Source organism: Geotrypetes seraphini, chromosome 2, assembly GCF_902459505.1.
Source record: "Geotrypetes seraphini chromosome 2, aGeoSer1.1, whole genome shotgun sequence".
Lineage (NCBI taxonomy): Eukaryota > Metazoa > Chordata > Amphibia > Gymnophiona > Dermophiidae > Geotrypetes > Geotrypetes seraphini.
Genome location: NC_047085.1, coordinates 49,584,989 through 49,602,193, shown reverse-complemented (window position 1 = coordinate 49,602,193; position 17,205 = coordinate 49,584,989). Strand labels below are relative to the sequence as shown.

The following is a 17,205-nucleotide window of genomic DNA, read 5'->3' as shown; positions in this document are numbered from 1 at the left end:
TGAGCACCCACTCGAACATTAGAGATACTTTCTCCATTTGTGAGGACCAGATCCAATATTGCTTTTTCCCTCGTGGGTTCCATCACCATTTGTCTGAGCAGAGCCTCTTGAAAGGCATCCACAATCTTCCTACTTCTTTCCGATTCTGCAGACGGAACATTCTAGTCCACATCCGGCAGGTTGAAATCTCCCAACAGCAGAATCTTCTCTTTCCTTCTAAACTTTTGGATATCCACAATCAGATCCTTATCAATTTGCTGTGATTGAGTCGGAGGTCTGTAGACTACATCCACACATAGATAGAAGTTCCATCTTCTCTTTTCAGAGCGATCCATATCACTTCTTCCTCTCCCCAGGTCCCTTGCATTTCGGTCACTTGGATATTGATCTTTACATAGAGAGCTTCTCCTCCACCTTTTTGACCATCTCTGTCCTTCCTAAAAAGATTATATCCCGGTATGTTTGCATCCCATCCATGTGATTCACTGAACCATGTCTCTGTGATAGCAACAATATCTAGATCTGCCTCTAACATCAGGGCTTGCAGATAATGAACTTTGTTACTTAGACTGCGAGCATTTGTGGTCATCGCTTTCCAGCTATTTTTCAGTGGTAATCTCTTTTTTCTTATAGATTTTTGTTTCGTTTCACTTTCCGTTGCAATACTAAGAAATGAGTTGCTAATATTGTTTATGTTGCAATCTTTACTACTATCACATCTTTTCTTTTGCCGGGGATGGTCTCTATAATTGTCCTTCATACATACACCCCCCCTCCCCCTTCTAGTTTAAATGCCTTGAAACATATTGTCTAAATTTCTCTGCAAGGTTTCTTTTTCCTGCTGTAGTAATATGTAGCCCATCAGTGCAATATAGCTTCTTGTCCTTCCATGTATTTCCCCATCCTCCTATGTACCTGAAGCCTTCTTGATGACAACAAGCTTTGAGCCATCTATTAAAGTCCTCTGTGTTTTTCACTCTTTGCTCTCCCTTTCCATATGCAGGCAGTATTTCAGAAAAAGCTAAAGTCTTTACAAAAGGTTTCAAGCCCTCACCAAACTCTCGAAAAGCTTTCTGTGCTGCAAGTGTGGAGTTGTTGGGCAGGTCATTTGTTCCCAGATGGATAACAACATCAGTGTTAAAATCCTTAGTTTCTACCTTAATTATAGTCTGTATTTGCCTGGAACTCCTGGTAGCTGAGGATCCTGGAAGACATTTCACTATTTTGGTCTCCTCGCCTTGTGTTCCAAGGTTAATGCCTCTGATGATGGAATCCCCCAATAGTAATAGTTTTCTGTTTTTGGCTTTTTTATTTGTGCTTAGGGTGCGCTTGTTCTCTTGAGTTACCTTCATTGGTTCCAGTCCCACCTCCCTTCTGTTTTCTTGAGTATCGCAGTGCACTAGTGGAACAAAGTAATTCTGTAGAGGTAATATTAGTGAAGTGGATGTTTCTGTGTTACATGTCGCAGTCTTTCTGAGCCTACTGTGACCCATTTATTCCTGGGCTGTTTTATTCTTTGAGGTAGAGGTGGTAAGTTGGTATGATTTTGTGGAGCGATGGAAGCTGCTTTAATTGTATTCAATTCCTGTTTAAGTTTGCAGAGCTCCTCCTTAAAACTAGCAAGTTGAAGACAGATGGGGCAAGCCTTAAGCCTCCAAATAGTATGTCTTGGAATTAAAGCACCACAATGATTGCATAGAATAAAGGTCATCTTGATTGGTTGTGAAGTGACTTGATTATAGTAGTCCTGATTATTTGGGTCTCTATATATGAAAAGTGGTCCCTGGGGTGGGTGGGACTATAAGTCTTACCCTTATTCCTATGAAGGGAAAGAGGAAATAAGATTTAACAGAGGAAATAGAAGGGTTTATTTTTTTGTGTTTTCTTGTTTTTTTAAGTAAGAAACAGGGAGGAGAAGAGAAATTAAGCAGATATAATGCTGAAAAACAGTGAAAAGAGCAGAATATGAAATGCTGAGCAACTTAGCTTTTAGAAGTTCACAGGGCAGCCTTGTTCACAACACTGTCCCAAAGATAATGCAGTTAACCTTAGTAATAAATCAGAACCCCTCCCTTCTACACCTAATCAGCAGAAAACAATGGCTGAAAACTACTAAGTCAGAAATACAGGCTCTATACCAGATCAGTGGCTACCCTAAAACACAGGATTTTAAACAAAAATGCAGGCTCTATACCAAATCAGTGGCTACCCTAAAACACAGGGTTTTAAACAAAAATGCAGGCTCTATACCAAATCAGTGGCTACCCTAAAACACAGGGTTTTAAACAAAAATGCAGGCTCTATACCAAATCAGTGGCTACCCTAAAACACAGGGTTTTAAACAAAAATGCAGGCTCTATACCAAATCAGTGGCTATTCTAAAACACAGGATTTTAAACAATAATGCAGGCTCTATACCACCCCAAAACACAGGATTTTAAACAGAAATGCAGGCTCTATATCACCCTAAAACACAGGATTTTAAACAGAAATGCAAGCTCTATACCAGATCAGTGGCTACACCAAAACATAGGATTTTAAACAGAAATGCAGGTTCTATACCACCCTAAAACAAAGGATTTTAAACAAAAATGCAGGCTCTATACCACTGTAAAACACAGGATTTTAAACAGTAATGCAGGCTCTATACCAAATCAGTGGCTACCCTAAAACACAGGATTTATAACAGGATTTTCCCTACTTTAGTCACCCTGTGCCATAGGCACCAGGATTTAATTAGAGTTAATATAAGTCTTACCCTTATTCCTATGAAAAGGAAGAGGAAATAAGATTTAACAGAGGAAAGAGAAGGGTTTATTTTTTTGTGTTTTTTGTTTTTTAAGTAAGAAACAGGGAGAAGGAGAAGAGAAATTAAGCAGAGTGGCAAGGAGATGGTGAGGGTTGGAGCAAAAAGAGTTAGTCAAATGTGTGTAGTAGTCTTGTTTGGCAAGTGAAAGAGTAGACTGGAAGGAGGTCAGTAGGAATTTGGAATGCAGGTGGTGAGCATGAGTATAGGATTTGAGTCAAAAATTTTTAGCAGATTGGGTACAGGAACGTATATAGCAGATTTTAGAGGTCAGCCAGGGACAGGGTTTAACACACAGAGTGAAATGAAAAGAACAAGGGCATCTAGAGTAGAGAAGAGAATAGTATTATAGGAAGAGAACTTCATTGACTGACTTGCATAACATATTTGTTGAACGGAGGGATGAAAGTGGTGGAGAGTATGAAAGGGTCAATAGCTTGAAGATTCCTAAATGAATTGGAGATTGGCCAGGTCTGGGGGAGGAGGGTGATGAATTATAAGAGTTATCAGATGATAGAGAGGGGAAGAACTGTGATAGAGAAATTGGTGATTGAACAGTTGGAGCTGAAGACAAGATCAAGGTAGTGGCCATTCTGGTGCTTAGGGATAGTGGAGCCTAGCTGAAATTTGAATAAGGATGTTAAAGCAAGAAATCTGAAGGCATTAAGAGTCAGAAGAGTCATTAGCATAAAAACTAAAAATCACCAAAAATGGCTCAAACCTTTATCTTCTACTTCAGTTTCAGCCACATTATAAGCTTTCAGATGGAAAAAATGACAACTAGTTGGGGCTGAATCTGGGGGAATAGCCTCCTATTTTTGGCCTCTACTTGGCTGATTACTTACTGCTGAATAATCCAAAAACATTGCTTTAAACAATTACATGTGTACCTAACAGAGAACTAAGTGACAATTGAATTTTTAAATCAATTACATCCCCCCCTCAATAAAAACTTAATTTTATTGGCACCAAGCAAAATAGAGATGGATAGAGAATCCATACTTACAAGTGGCAATTCCGGTACTGGATCAACTTGCTGAGAATCACTCTTCTGGCCTTGCTCGGGCAATGGTGGTGGCATGACAGACTCAACCAACTGAGTTCTACTACCTTCCATCATGGACTCCTGGAGACGACTTGGCTCTTCCAAAATAGGCTCATCTGCATTTTAAAATTTTTGAGTGAGTGAGTGTGAGAGAGAGTGAGTGTGAGAGAGAGTGAGTGAGAGAGAGAGAATATGAAAATGAATGAATAACTGGATATATTTGATGTTTTGAACATTCCAGTTTTCTAGGAATTAAAGTTATTTTAGATAATTTCAAACCATTTCCAGAAATGCCCACAGGACGAGATAATGGATGTACTGTATTTTTCAAATTGACAGATTAGGTTCTCAGTTCTGTTAAGATACACAGGAGTCCATACTTTAGCTGTTGATTCCCACTTCCCGCAAAATTGCAGAAGGATATCACTTTAAGATCTTGAACTTTTCCTCTTCTGCAGTGCAAGAACAGCTCCCTCCTCAGTAACAAAGCAATCAAACTCCATTGAAACAAAGGAGGAGGAGAGGCACGGGGAACTTCCATGGCAACAAACATTCTGTTCTGAAACTTAGGAAATGGAACAATGATCAATAAACAATTAACAAGCAAATAGTGAACAATAAATCACTCACATGAGTAACTAACAGCCACTCTGCTAAGTGCAACTATCAGGGGCTAGAGAACCCTCCCATAGGGAAAGAGAAAAGGACTCCCCCCCAATCCCTGTAACATCTCTACTTAATCTTAGATACCATATAAGAGGTCCCAAGACATTGGCAAAGTCCAAGGCAGAAATCAGGCAAATTAAAAAAAATATCCACATAGGGAGGGCAGTATGGACTCTCGTGTATCTTAACAGAACCCAGATTATCAAGGTAAGAACTTAATCTGTCATTCTGTTAAATATAAACAGAAGTCCATACTTTAGCTGACATACCAAAGCCGTGACATGTCTAGGGAGGAACAGATGAGCTTGCCTGTGCAGAATCAAGGACCCAAAAGCGGCATCCACTCAAGCAGACATGTCCACTCTGTAGAACTTTGTAAAGGTGTGAAGTAGCCCAAGTAGCTGCTCTACAGATTTCATCAGGCGACAGTCTGGGACTCTGCCCAGGTCATTGCATCTCTTGTGGAATGTGCTGCAAGAGAAATAAGAGGCTGTTTCCTGCAGAAAATGTAGGAAGAAGAAATCGCCATGTGGATCCAACTGGCAATGGAAGCTTTAGAAGCTGGTTGCCCCATCTCGAGTGATTGGTCAGCACAAAGAAATGATCAGAAAGCCTGAAATCATTAGTACTCTCCAGGTAGATAAGCAGGGCCCTGCGCACATCCAGCTTGCGCAAAACTTTGTCCTGTTTGGCCTAAATCATAGACTGAAAAGTGGGCAAAGTTCCTGATTAAACAATACTCAAAACTGGACTTGTATATGTAATATCTATGATAACTACACAATGCTAGTAACTTAGAGCTCTCAGACACCTGCGCTGTTAAATCATGATAGATTGTTCCAACAGCTAATGCAGGTTAAGGGTATCTTTTATCGAGCTCATTGTGTTTTTAAATAAACTTGTGCAAAACTCAAATAAAGTGCTTCATGCTGATAAAACTATTTTAATTGGCACTTATCTTTTAATTTCTTCTGTAGTAGAAAAATCAGTGCAATATATTATGCCCAACGGGACCCGTTTCACCTTACTGTTGGCTTCTTCAGGGGTAGAATAATAGGTTACAACATTGGACAGCTATGCTCACGTTTTAGGTCAGCGCCCTTTTGTTCTAGCAAATGCGAGCAGAGCTGTCCAATGTTGTAGCCTATTATTCGACCCCTGAAGCCAATAGTAAGGCGAAAGGGGTCCCGTTGGGCATAATATATTGCACTGATTTTTCTACAACAGAAGACATTAAAAGATAAGTGCCAATTAAAATAGTTTTATCAGCACGAAGCACTTTATTTGAGTTTTTGCACAAGTTTATTTAAAAACATAATGAGCTCGATGAAAAATATCCTTAACCTGCATTAGCTGTTGGAACAATCTATCATGATTTAACAGCGCAGGTGTCTGAGAGCTCTAAGTTACTAGCATTGTGTAGTTATCATAGATATTACATATACAAGTCCAGTTTTGGGTATTGTTTTATCAACAAGGTGGACTTGTGGCCATTATTAGTTTGACAAAGTTCCTGATTGACATCTAATCTAATATTTGTGTGTCACACACACCTAAACAGGCTCTAGGCAACTTGAGGAAGGAAGGGAAGTAGGGGAGGGAAGATGGAGCGGAAAGGGGACAGGAAACAGAAATCCTAGGCGAATTAAGCAAAGGTCAGGTGCTTATGACGATCTTAGAAGAATTAATTGTCGAATAGTGAAGTTTTCAGTTTCTTCCAGAATAGGGTATGGTTGGTTTCAGTTCTTATAGTCTCTGTGAGATCATTCCAGATTTTGACTCCGAAGAAGGTGAACATGGACTGGAAGATTCTTTTGTACTTGAGATTTTTTGTCGAGGGGGAGGTTCAATTGGATCCTGTTGAGAATTCTGCGTGAGGTGGACCATGCATCAGTTACGAGTTTGATAAGTGGGGGGGCTGAGTTGCCATAGATATTGTGATGCATGATACTGGCAGTTTTGAATTTGAATTGAGCTGTGATGGGTAGCCAGTAGAGTTGTTTGCAGTAGGTTGAGATGGAATTGTATTTTTTCAGACCGAAGAGTCTTATTGCAGTGTTTTGAAATAGCTGTATTTTGTGGGCGAAGGTGGTGTTCATTCCCAAGTAGGTAGAGTTGAATCATCATCTGGACAATGGTGGCAAAATAATGCTGGTAGAAGTATGGCCTGATGAGTCTTAGCTGTTTCATGGTGAAGAGGGCTTTCTTTCGGAGATGGAATACTTGAGGTTCCAAGGATAATGTGGAGTCTGGTATGCAGCTAGAATTTTAGATGTTTTTTCTACAGTAATGACCGATGGAGTGTGATGCTTGTTGGCGCTGTTTGTTGGGCGTTGTGGAAATAGAGGATCTTGGTTTTGATGGCGTTTAGCTTTAGTTTTTGAGTGGTTGCCCATGCTTGAATTTTTTCTATATTATCAGAGATTTTCTTGGGAGTGTCAGCTTGATTTACTGCTGCCGGTATGGGAAGTAAAATGTCATCCGCGTATGAAATTATGCTCTCATCTTCAAGTTGGATTTCTCTGAGTGAGCTCATGAACAGGGTTGAAAAGAATAGTGGAGAGTGGTGAGCCCTGCGGACCTCCACAGAAGGCCCTCCAGTTGTTGAAGTAAGCTCCATCTTTTTTGACGGTGTATTCTTTGTTCATGAGGAAGTCGGTGAACCAGCACAGTTAGTACCGTATCTGTTACCCCTATCTCAGAGAGTTTTGTTAGAAGTAATTGATGATCAACTGAGTCAAAAGCTACGGATATGTCGAATTGAAGGAATATGGCCTGACGGCCTGTACTTAGCAATTGTTTTATTTTGGTTAGTAAGGTTAGGATGAGGAGTTCTGTGCTGTGCTGTTGTCTGAAACCAAATTGTGTCTGATGAAGGCATGAATGTTGCTCTATGTATGCTGTTAGTAGTTTGCTTATGTGGATTTCAAGAAGTTTGGTGAGAATGGGGATGCCAGCGATGGGCCTGCAGTTTGAGAAGTGGTAAGATCTGTATTACATTTAGGAATTGGGGTCAAAGCTATTTTTCCCCATTTCTTCCGGTAGGCATCCTTGGTTTAGGGATTTGTTCAGTAGGGTGTTGATCCAAATGATAATTTTCTTGGGTGCTGATGTGAGGAGGTAGGGGGCAGTTGTCTAAGGGGCTGCATCGGGTGGCCAGTTTGCCTAATAGCTTTTGTGTGTCAGAGATGGATAGGGTAGTGAAGGTGGACCAGATGAGATCAGCCTTACTGGTTTCTGTGGGTTGTTCAGGTGCCATTCTGGGATGTGTTTGTGCTGGTGGTTTGCTGGCTACTTCCGACTGCAGTTTTGATCTTGTTCAAGAAGTAGTCTGCTAATTCTTGGGCTGTAGATGTGTTGAGGTGATCTGTATTGTTTTGTTGGGGGAGGGGGTTAGCTGTTTTATCAGAAGGAATAGTTTTTTTGTTTTTGATGGTTTCGGTACCTATTTTGTTGGCTTAGTAGCATTTCCTGGCTTCTGATATGTTGAACTTATGTTTATTGACTGCTGCTCTTCATAACGCTCTGTGGTTTAGTGTTTTGCTCTTTCACCATCTCCTTTCTAGTCGTCTGCATAGTTGTTTTTCTGCTCTTACTGATTCTGTATACCAGGGGGAGAGTGTGACACAGTGGTTAAAGCTACAGCCTCAGCACCCTGGGGTTGTGGGTTCAAACCCACACTGCTCCTTGTGACCCTGGGCAAGTCACTTAAGCCCCCTATTGCCCCAGGTACTTTAGAAAGATTATGAGCCCACCAGGACAGAAAGGGAAAAATGCTTGAGTACGTGAATAAACTCATATAAGCCGTTCTGAGCTCTCCTGAGAGAACGGTATAGAAAACTGAATAAATAAATAAATATTATTTGGCAGGGGTGTAGGGGGGAGAGAACATCTAAGGTATCGGTTATGGACTTATGACAAAGTTGGACAAGTTCATGCTAAACTGGTGAGCCTGGACTCATTTGGAGCACTGGTCTTGACCTAGGGGCCGCCGCGTGAGCGGACTGCTGGGCAGGATGGACCACTGGTCTGACCCAGCAGCGGCAATTCTTATGGTCTTAGGTACTGTTTGAGAGGGAGATCAGAGAAGTCATTACTTTTCTCCAGAAGAGGTCTGGATTGGATTTTTTTTTTTTTGTATTAGTTTTACTTCTTTTGCAGTTTTTCTGGCATGATTTTCTACTGTGAGGTTCAGGTTGAATCTGAGAATGTAGTGGTCAGACCTGGGGATTAAGGGACCATTTGATATTTGTGGTGAGGTTGGTGGGGGGTAGTAGTGAGCAGGTCAAGGGTCATGAGTTGGGCCTGATAGTGATTTAACAGACTTCAAGTAGGGTCCTCCTGAGTTTAGAGACATCATTAATGTTGGTCAGTTCGAGAGGTAGGTTGACATCTCCAACGATGAGTAGGTTGGTGTGTTGGCATGCCAGGTTTGCTATTATTTCTAACAGTTTGGAGACAATGCTTGAGTGGGAGTTTGGGGGCCTGTAAATCAGAAGAACTCCTATGTTGTTTAGCGTGGAGTTGGGTTTGTATATATATAAATTCAGAGTTACAGTAAAAATAATATTGCTTGGTTAGCAAATATTAAAGTTTTAAAACAGATGTATATTACAGCTGCTTCTTCCTGTCAGATTCCTGTAAGATTGGGAAATAGATGAGTCCTAGTAGGTCATTATGTCCTAAATGAACATGTTGTTACCCCCTCTATTGCTGACAGGGGTGAAACCAATAGCATGTGATAACTAAGTCATTATTGTTGCCAGGGAAAATTACTAATGAAAGGAGGTGCGCTTGGTCACTTACGCCACTTCAGAATCCACCTTCAACTGTAACAGTCACTGGAAGTCCAGAGCCATAGGATAGAGTCTAGTCATAGCTTTGTCCACCTTAAGGGAGCCTTCAGTTGCCTCCCGTTAGTCCGTGAGTAAGGAGGAAAGATCTGGATGATCAGGAAAACGTTTGTCTGCGCATTAGTGCCACATGTGATGGAGCACTACGAAATGGAGGGCTGCTGGAAACAAGCTTCAATATAGATAGGGTGTAAGAAGTAAGTGATCTGAAAAGGTGACACACTGAGGGATCATCACTGTGATCCGCAGCTGACTACTGGACCCCCATAAGGGATCCCATATCATCCACCATCACAGAAGAGCCCTGCGATAATAAAGGCATGGAAAGGGACTTTGTTCACTCAATGATAAAATCTCACAGCATCTTATCAACTTCCAATCATCCCAATCCTGCTCTGAAGGGTCCCCGACACTGGGAGCCAGCATGGTTATGAGGCGGGGCGCCTGCCTGGAAGAATACCCGAAAGCAGCGTAGCACTTCCCAGTCCTGTTAAGTAGACTTTCCATAAGAGGCTAACAAAATTGGAGAAGCCTTGCAATGGGGGACCTGAGACTCCTTGCACAATCCCAGACTGAAGAGGAGATTCATTTGCCACCATACACTTGGCCCCATTGCTGCTCGGTTCATCTGAGCAGGATCTCTCCCCCTTAGATAGGATTTTCTGGAACTTCAGGGGTTTCAAGGCCTTGAAGATTGACTGGGAGCAAAGTCTAAAGCTCCCACCCCCTTCTTCTCGTGTCCCACGGAACACAGCTGCTTCTCAATCAGCAGCTGCAAAAAAGATGCAGGATCCAGGATGAGAAAAGCCTGGGGCATCCATGCAAAGCAGGCTCTAGCAAAAACGAACAGTTTTGAGGCAGAAAAAATGAAGTTAAAAGTAGTTTGCTAAAAATCCAAGATGGCCACTGGCAAGAAAAATGTGCCAAAAACGTGCCATTAGAAGATGATAAAAAAATAAAAAATAGCAATTTTAGGGTTTTGGAGGAGGGGAAACTGAATTCTAAACCCAGAAACCTCTAAAACTTAAATACAAAAAGACCCTATCGATGTTCCCCATATGGAATAATAGGAGTACCTACTGGTGCCTGTTTGCCTGAATTAGCCAATGAAAACAAAAACAAAAACTGTGGATACAGATGTTCTTTGTTGTGCCTGAATCAGCCTGCAGAAAAAGGATTTCTGCTTCAGAAATTGTCAAACCTCATGTCAAAGGAATACTTCTGGATGCCGGTCGGACAGATCATGTGACCACCCACCCTTGAGATCCATCACAAGCAGCCGGCTCCCTGATGTACAGGGGGTTCTTACTCAGAGGCCATACAGCTTGTGCTCAAGCTTCTGATGAAATCAGCAGGTAAGCCGCTGCCAGGGGGCAGACCCCAAGCTCCTGAAGGGACATAAAGTAGGATGGCTCCACAGGTCCTCAATGAGATTGGCTTGGGAGCAGCAGTCCACCCACGTAGGACTGCATCTTTTCACCAGCAGAGTAAGCCCAAGAAGGGGACCCTCCGGGCACTAAAGCCACAAAGAAATTTGAAAAACAGATGGAAAAATACCTGAACAGATCAGAACACCTTCTGAGTTCGCTTGCACAAGGAAAAACTGAGGAGGGAGCTGTTCTCTACTGCAAAAGGGGAAGAGTCCATGATCAAAGCAATAGCAGAAAAGAAAGAAAGAAAATGATGTAAATCCAAAGACAAAAATGGCAAAAACACAATGGAAAAAGTTAATAGAAGATTACAAATTAGCTTCCCAAAGCTAAAAAGGCCTATTATACCTAACTTATATAACAAACCCCAAACAGATCTAGGAAGTTCTTTACACTGACAAAAAACTTGCCGACAGCCTCACAAGGAAATTTTCTAAGACTTACAAACCAGCCTGGACAACTGAAACCCTCTCCCCTTCTTCCAAGAAAAAGAAAAAAGAAAAAACAAACAAACCAATCATATACATTTGAATCTTGATTCCACATTCCAAAATCCACCAAATAACAGAAAAAACCCATCCCCAGATTTAAAAAAAAAAGGTCTTAAATCTTAAGTCACTTTGAGCCAGTTTCTCATGATAACCTCGCTAAAACAATCTGCACGCAACAACCCTCTGGCTCCATCCTTGATCCGTGTCCACAAAAACCTACTGATGTCCACATAGGATGCCTTCACCAAATTAATCCTTCCCTTAATAAACTCCTCCCTTTATGTTCAAATCTGTTTTTATTGTAAGTGAAGACAGAAAACAGAACCAACAGAATTCAGAATAAACAAGTAGTCAACAAGTCACAACTGTGCAAAGAAAATGCTACCCATCCATATCCAACCAAGCACGCCCCAGCAAAGTAAACACCCCCACCCTCACACACTCACTCATGAGATCAGTATGGAAGGTGACCAAAAGGTCTCCAACACACCAGAGGCCCAGTCTCTTATGGCCCCTGGATCATCTAAAAGGTTTGTTTTAAAAAAAAACCAACAAAACACAAAAAACAAAAAACAAAGAGAAAAAGAAATGTGACTGCAGTATCTGGTCCCGAGCCAGAGCTCAGTATCCCACAGTCTTCCTAAGAAATAGTATTCAAAATGAGGCTGCGCCCTCGCAGGGATAAAGAATTTAAATAAGCACCCCAAACGATCATAAAGTGAGTAAGTCTGTGCGGGCAGCCCATCACCTTGCGGGCCTCCCACAAGACTAAATTATACACCAAAGATCTCCATCCTCAAAAGGAGAGTGGTTCGGAGACGGTCCAAGATTGTAAGATACATTTACAAGCAAGGAGATACACCTTATGACACCACAGGGGACTCCCTTTAGGCAATCCTCGGAAAGCTCTTGGGAAATCCAGGACCAATTGCTCCGCTGTACCCGAGAGGGTGCAAGGGAAAAGACATTGGATATAATTCGTTATAGATGCCCAAAAGAAACATGTAATCCAACAATCCCAAAAAGAATAAACAAAAGTATTAGGTTCCCTGCCACACTTCAAACAGAGAGGGGCGGGAACACCCCCAAATATGTAACTGCACTTGGGTATAATAAGCCCTATAAAGCACTTGAGCTTAACACTCCCGAAATACCGCTCTCATTATCAACTTAGGGATCCCGCTCACAGCACCCAAAATGTTTCACCGACTAAAGTCTTTATGTAGCTCCTGTCTCCACTTTGTTGTAGCCTCTGAAAGTCTTTAGGGCATTCAAACTGACATAGGGCATTATGTAACGCCGATACCGATGTACAAGAGCCCTCCACCCCTTTAAAGAAAATCTGAAGACTCTTTCCTATAGGTTGCGCAGTCTTCTCCGGACGAAGAGAAAGAATGTAATGCTTAGCCTGACAAATAGGCAAAAGTATCCCCCCAACAGCAGCCTAACTGATTACCAAACTCAATGAGAGGTTTCAGACGGCCCTCCGGAGTCAGCAAATGTTCTATTGTGTGGATCCTGCGTCGAGCCCAGTCTAAGAAAGTGGGGTTATCGCTCCCCAGGAGAAAGGCCAAATTCCCTCTCAAAGAGATCTGATTAGTCACCCTGAGGTCCCCACCTAACTTGCAGATGAAACTCCCCCACACCGTCCTCATAGATTTTGATAGGACACTCGACCGGAACATAGGTGGGACATCTTTAGTAGGTAAATGTAAAAGACTATGGAAAGAATGAGGGGCATTGACATGGAGGGGTGTGGGTGAGTAATAAATATTAAATCCTATAATGTATAAGAGTATTTAACTGTTTTTGATGTATTGGGAATGGAACTTTTGTAAGGGGAGGGAGGGGTTGGGAGGGTTTTCTAACTTGATATCAATTGTTTAGATACTAGGAATAGTTCATAATATTCAAAATATTATAGAAAAGTTATATTTTTAATGATATATGAAAGTTAATCAAGTGTATTTTTCTTATACACTTGTTGTAATATGTAAAAATGAATAAAGAATTAAAAAAAAAAAAAAAAAAAGCTGATTCAAAATCTAATGGGGTATATTGATCCTCTCCCTGCAGCCAGTCCTTCAGATGGCGCAGCAAACAGGCGTCTTCTAAAGTCTAAAATTGGGGAATCCAAAGCCCCCCATGCATTCAGCCTCCTTCTAAGTAATGATAGCGGACTTTCGGCTTACATTGATTCCAACAAAATCTAGATATTAACTGAGCCAAAGGATTAAGGCCCTTTTTTAGCAAGCAAATGGGGAGCATTTGCATAACATATAACAGGGAAAAATCACCATCCGGACCAAAGTTATGCATCCCAGCAAGGACAAAGGAAGATCCCCCCATATTTCTAGTTGAAGTTTGGTAGCTGCAAGAAGTTTAGAAACATTGATCGAGTAAAGCTGAGTAGTAGAAGCAGGTAAGTACACACCTAGATACTTAAAGGAACCCGAAGTCCAGCGTAATGGAAAGGAAGCCTCCCACTGGGTCTTGAGGTCAAGGGAAGATGGCAAGGCCTCTGGATTTTAAAAGGTTCAGCCAGAAACCAGCAAAATCCCCATATTCCCCAATGGATTCCAACAAGGCCAACAAGGAGCGGCAAGGATCCATAAGATGAGCTAAAAGATTGTCTGCAAACGCGGCAAGTTTAAAACTATGGCCACCTATCTGAACTCTTGTGATGTCCGGGTTAGAATAAACATTTCTAGAGGGAGGGCGGTCCAAGATGGCAGTAGTGTGGTGAAGCGCTCCCGATTATGACTCAGAGTTTTTTTGCTTCTTACTAAAATGCCGCATTCTAAGAGAAAGGGAAGTGTTTGGCCTGAGCTCTTGGCAACCAGAACCCCCTTACCTTCTCAGCGGTCCTTGGAGGAGTTCGGTTTCACTTCAACCCCGCAAGCGATCAGAGGCCAGTCTGCAGTGCCCTCGGTGGGAGGAGACGCCGAGGACCTAGACTTGGGTTTAACATCTCCCTATCTCCTCTGGGTTCTGTGCCTCCTCCTTGTCCTGCTCCCATCGCGGCTCTGATGGGCGAACCCGGTGAGGGAGTCTCGGCTGGGGAAACCCTAATCCAAGGGGCAGTAGCTGCGAGAAGTGAGAAGGAGCAGAGGCAGCTGGGAGTAGTAAGAGAAACTGCTACCCGACTCAGAACATCTAAGGCGATAACGCTGGAGAGCATTTGAAAAGCTCTCCAGACTTTGAATGCTTTAGTTTCCAGATCTTCAAACGAAGTTTCCACATTAGTAAGTACTGTTACTGCTCTGGGGAAGAAACTAGATGGGACTAGGGACAAATTTTCCATATAGATGAAGAATGTTACAGATACAGTTGAAAAATTACAAGATTTAACAACTGAAATTGTAAAAGAAAAAGTAATTCTTAATCGTAAGATTAAACAGCTTGAAAATTATAATCGTAGACTGAATTTGAGACTATTAAATTTTCCTAAGTCTTTGAGTGCGTCCCCTATTGAGTTGCTTAGGAAATACTTGATTGAAAATTTGTGCTTTTCTTCAGAAAATATACCTCCTATAAATCGTATCTACTATCTACCGACGAAAAAAGAAATGGGAGCCACCCCAGAGATTTTGCAAATGAATTTAAATCAATCACCATTAAACATCACAGATATATTGGAATCAACTATTACAGAAAATTCTGAAAGAGCAACCCTATTGGTGTCCTTTGTATTTGAGCAGGATATTAACAATATTTTTAGGTTGTTTTTTCGTAATTCTCAAAAGTTGTACTATGGGGAAAAAATTTGGATATTTCCAGATGTGACTAAACAAACTCACCGTAGGAAATTATTTCTTGCATTGAAATCAGATGTAATTTCTTTGGGAGGTTCGTTCCTCTTATCCTATCCCTGTAAGTGTTTGGTAAAATATTTAGGTGTAAAATATGTTTTCTTCATCCCAGAACAGCTCAAAGCATTTGTAGATATGAAGAGACTGGTAACTTGAAGTGTTTATTATCACAAAACAGATTTCATAAGAATGCGGGATATCCTGTTAAGCCTTTTTGATTAATTATATTCTGAATTGATAATCTCCTTGATATTTTCCTGGAATCTCCTCCTTTGCTCATTTGTTGTGGTCTACAAAAGATGTAATTTCTTTTTCATGTGATAATTTTTCTTCATAATATTTGTTTTCTGTATTTCTGTAACAAGAGTTGTTCTTGTAAAAATTTCTAAATCGTATAAATAAAATAAAATAAAAAAAGAACATCTCTATCTAATGAGTGGATCAAGAGTCATAACAAACAACAGTGGTGACAATGGGCACCCTTGCCTTGTTCCCCTATGAATCTCAAAGAGTGAAGAACTGTAATTATTGACCCATATAGTTGCCTGAGTCGTAGCATAGAGCGCCTTAATAGCTGAAACAAAGCAAAACTGGACGCCATATTTAGACAGAGTGGCGAACAAATTATCCCACTGAACTCGATCGAACGCCTTCTCGGCGTCGAAGCTAATAAGTAAAGAAGGGGATGCCACTAGTATTATATTACAAGGAGGTCAAGATTTTCCTTAAGTTCTTGGCCACAGACTGACCCTTAACAAATCCCACCTGGGTATGCAATTTTTTGTTGAGGATGGGGGGATAGTACGAATGTTAAGGGGCTCAGTATGCCTCGTAAACGCCAATTGTTGAAGGAAGCTAAGCACTTGTGTTTTGATATGTTTTGTTCAAGAAACTCACTTTGTAAAAGAAGGGGAGAAAACTTATTCAGTTTCGGGAATATCCCTTTCGGACTTGGACTTCTAATCAGTTGGAGAAGAAGAATGCTGGGGTGGGGATTCTGTTTTCTAAGCGGTTGAAGGTGGTGTCTGAGTGGGAATGGTGGGATATGGGGGGGAATGGTGGGATATGGGGTGAGATGGTTTATTTGGATGGGGGTAATCAATGGGGAAAAGGTGACGCTGGTTAATTTATATGTGCCCAATACTAAACAGGGCCAGTTCTTTGACACCCTATTATCCAAAATTTTGTCAGTAAAGGTAGGTCACTTGGTGGTTGGAGGAGACTTTAATCTGGTTCTTAATCCTGGTTGGGATTCTACATGCAAGGGCGGGGATAGACTTAAATATGATCGGAAATACCTAAAGAGATTTCTGGAAGTACTCAATGTGGTAGACGGGTGGAGATTGCATCATTGCATTATTACTCCCTGTACATGAAGTATACACTCGTATAGATCTGTTGTGTGTGGATAAGGGATGGGGGGAAATTATTGGATACCAAAATTGATAATATTGTATGGTTAGATCATGCTCCTATCTGGATGGATATGAGCTGGGGAGTCCCGAGGGTGGGAGATACTTACTGGAAGTTAAATGATAGTCTGCTGGGGGATCCCCAGATTGTTCGACAGCTAGAGAGAGGGATCTATGATTTCCTTGTCCACAACAATATTGATCAGTTCTCTTCCATGGCGATCTGGGAGAGTTTAAAGGTGGTGTTAATGGGGGAGCTTATTTCTTTGGCAGCCTATAAGAAAAAGTGGCGGCAGTGGGAAGAACTACAGTTGAGAGATACCCTGCTTAAACTGGTGGAACATAAGAGGGGGCAAGGGGGAGCAAAGCTTAAGATCCAGATTCAGGAAACTCGAATGGCCTTAGGGAAATTGGAAGATGAGGCTATTAAATTTAACCTGGATAGGTTGAGGCTTAAATATTTTGAATCTGGGAATAGGGCTGGTAAATTATTGGCGCATAGAATTAAATTGCAGCAAACTCAAGTTAATATCCTGTCTATTAAGGCTACTGACGGAACCATGTTGTACGAGGAGGCAGGGATTCAAAAACGGTTTAGAATTCTATGAGTTGTATACTCCTGAGCACCGGGGGTCTGCAGTTGATTCAAGCCTATTTGAAGGACTTGGGCTTGAAGACTGTCTCTGAACT

At 41.4% G+C, this 17,205-nt stretch overlaps 1 protein-coding gene across 1 annotated transcript in view; it reads right to left on the bottom strand.

Annotated features, from left to right (window-relative positions):
• The window catches only part of RAD21 (RAD21 cohesin complex component), a 241,038-nt gene that overhangs the window by 58,947 nt on the left and 164,886 nt on the right, over positions 1-17,205 (bottom strand). The window contains exon 11 of the mRNA XM_033933156.1: positions 3,813-3,967. Within this exon, the coding sequence (XP_033789047.1) occupies positions 3,813-3,967 (155 nt within the window). The remainder of the gene's footprint in view (positions 1-3,812; positions 3,968-17,205) is intronic.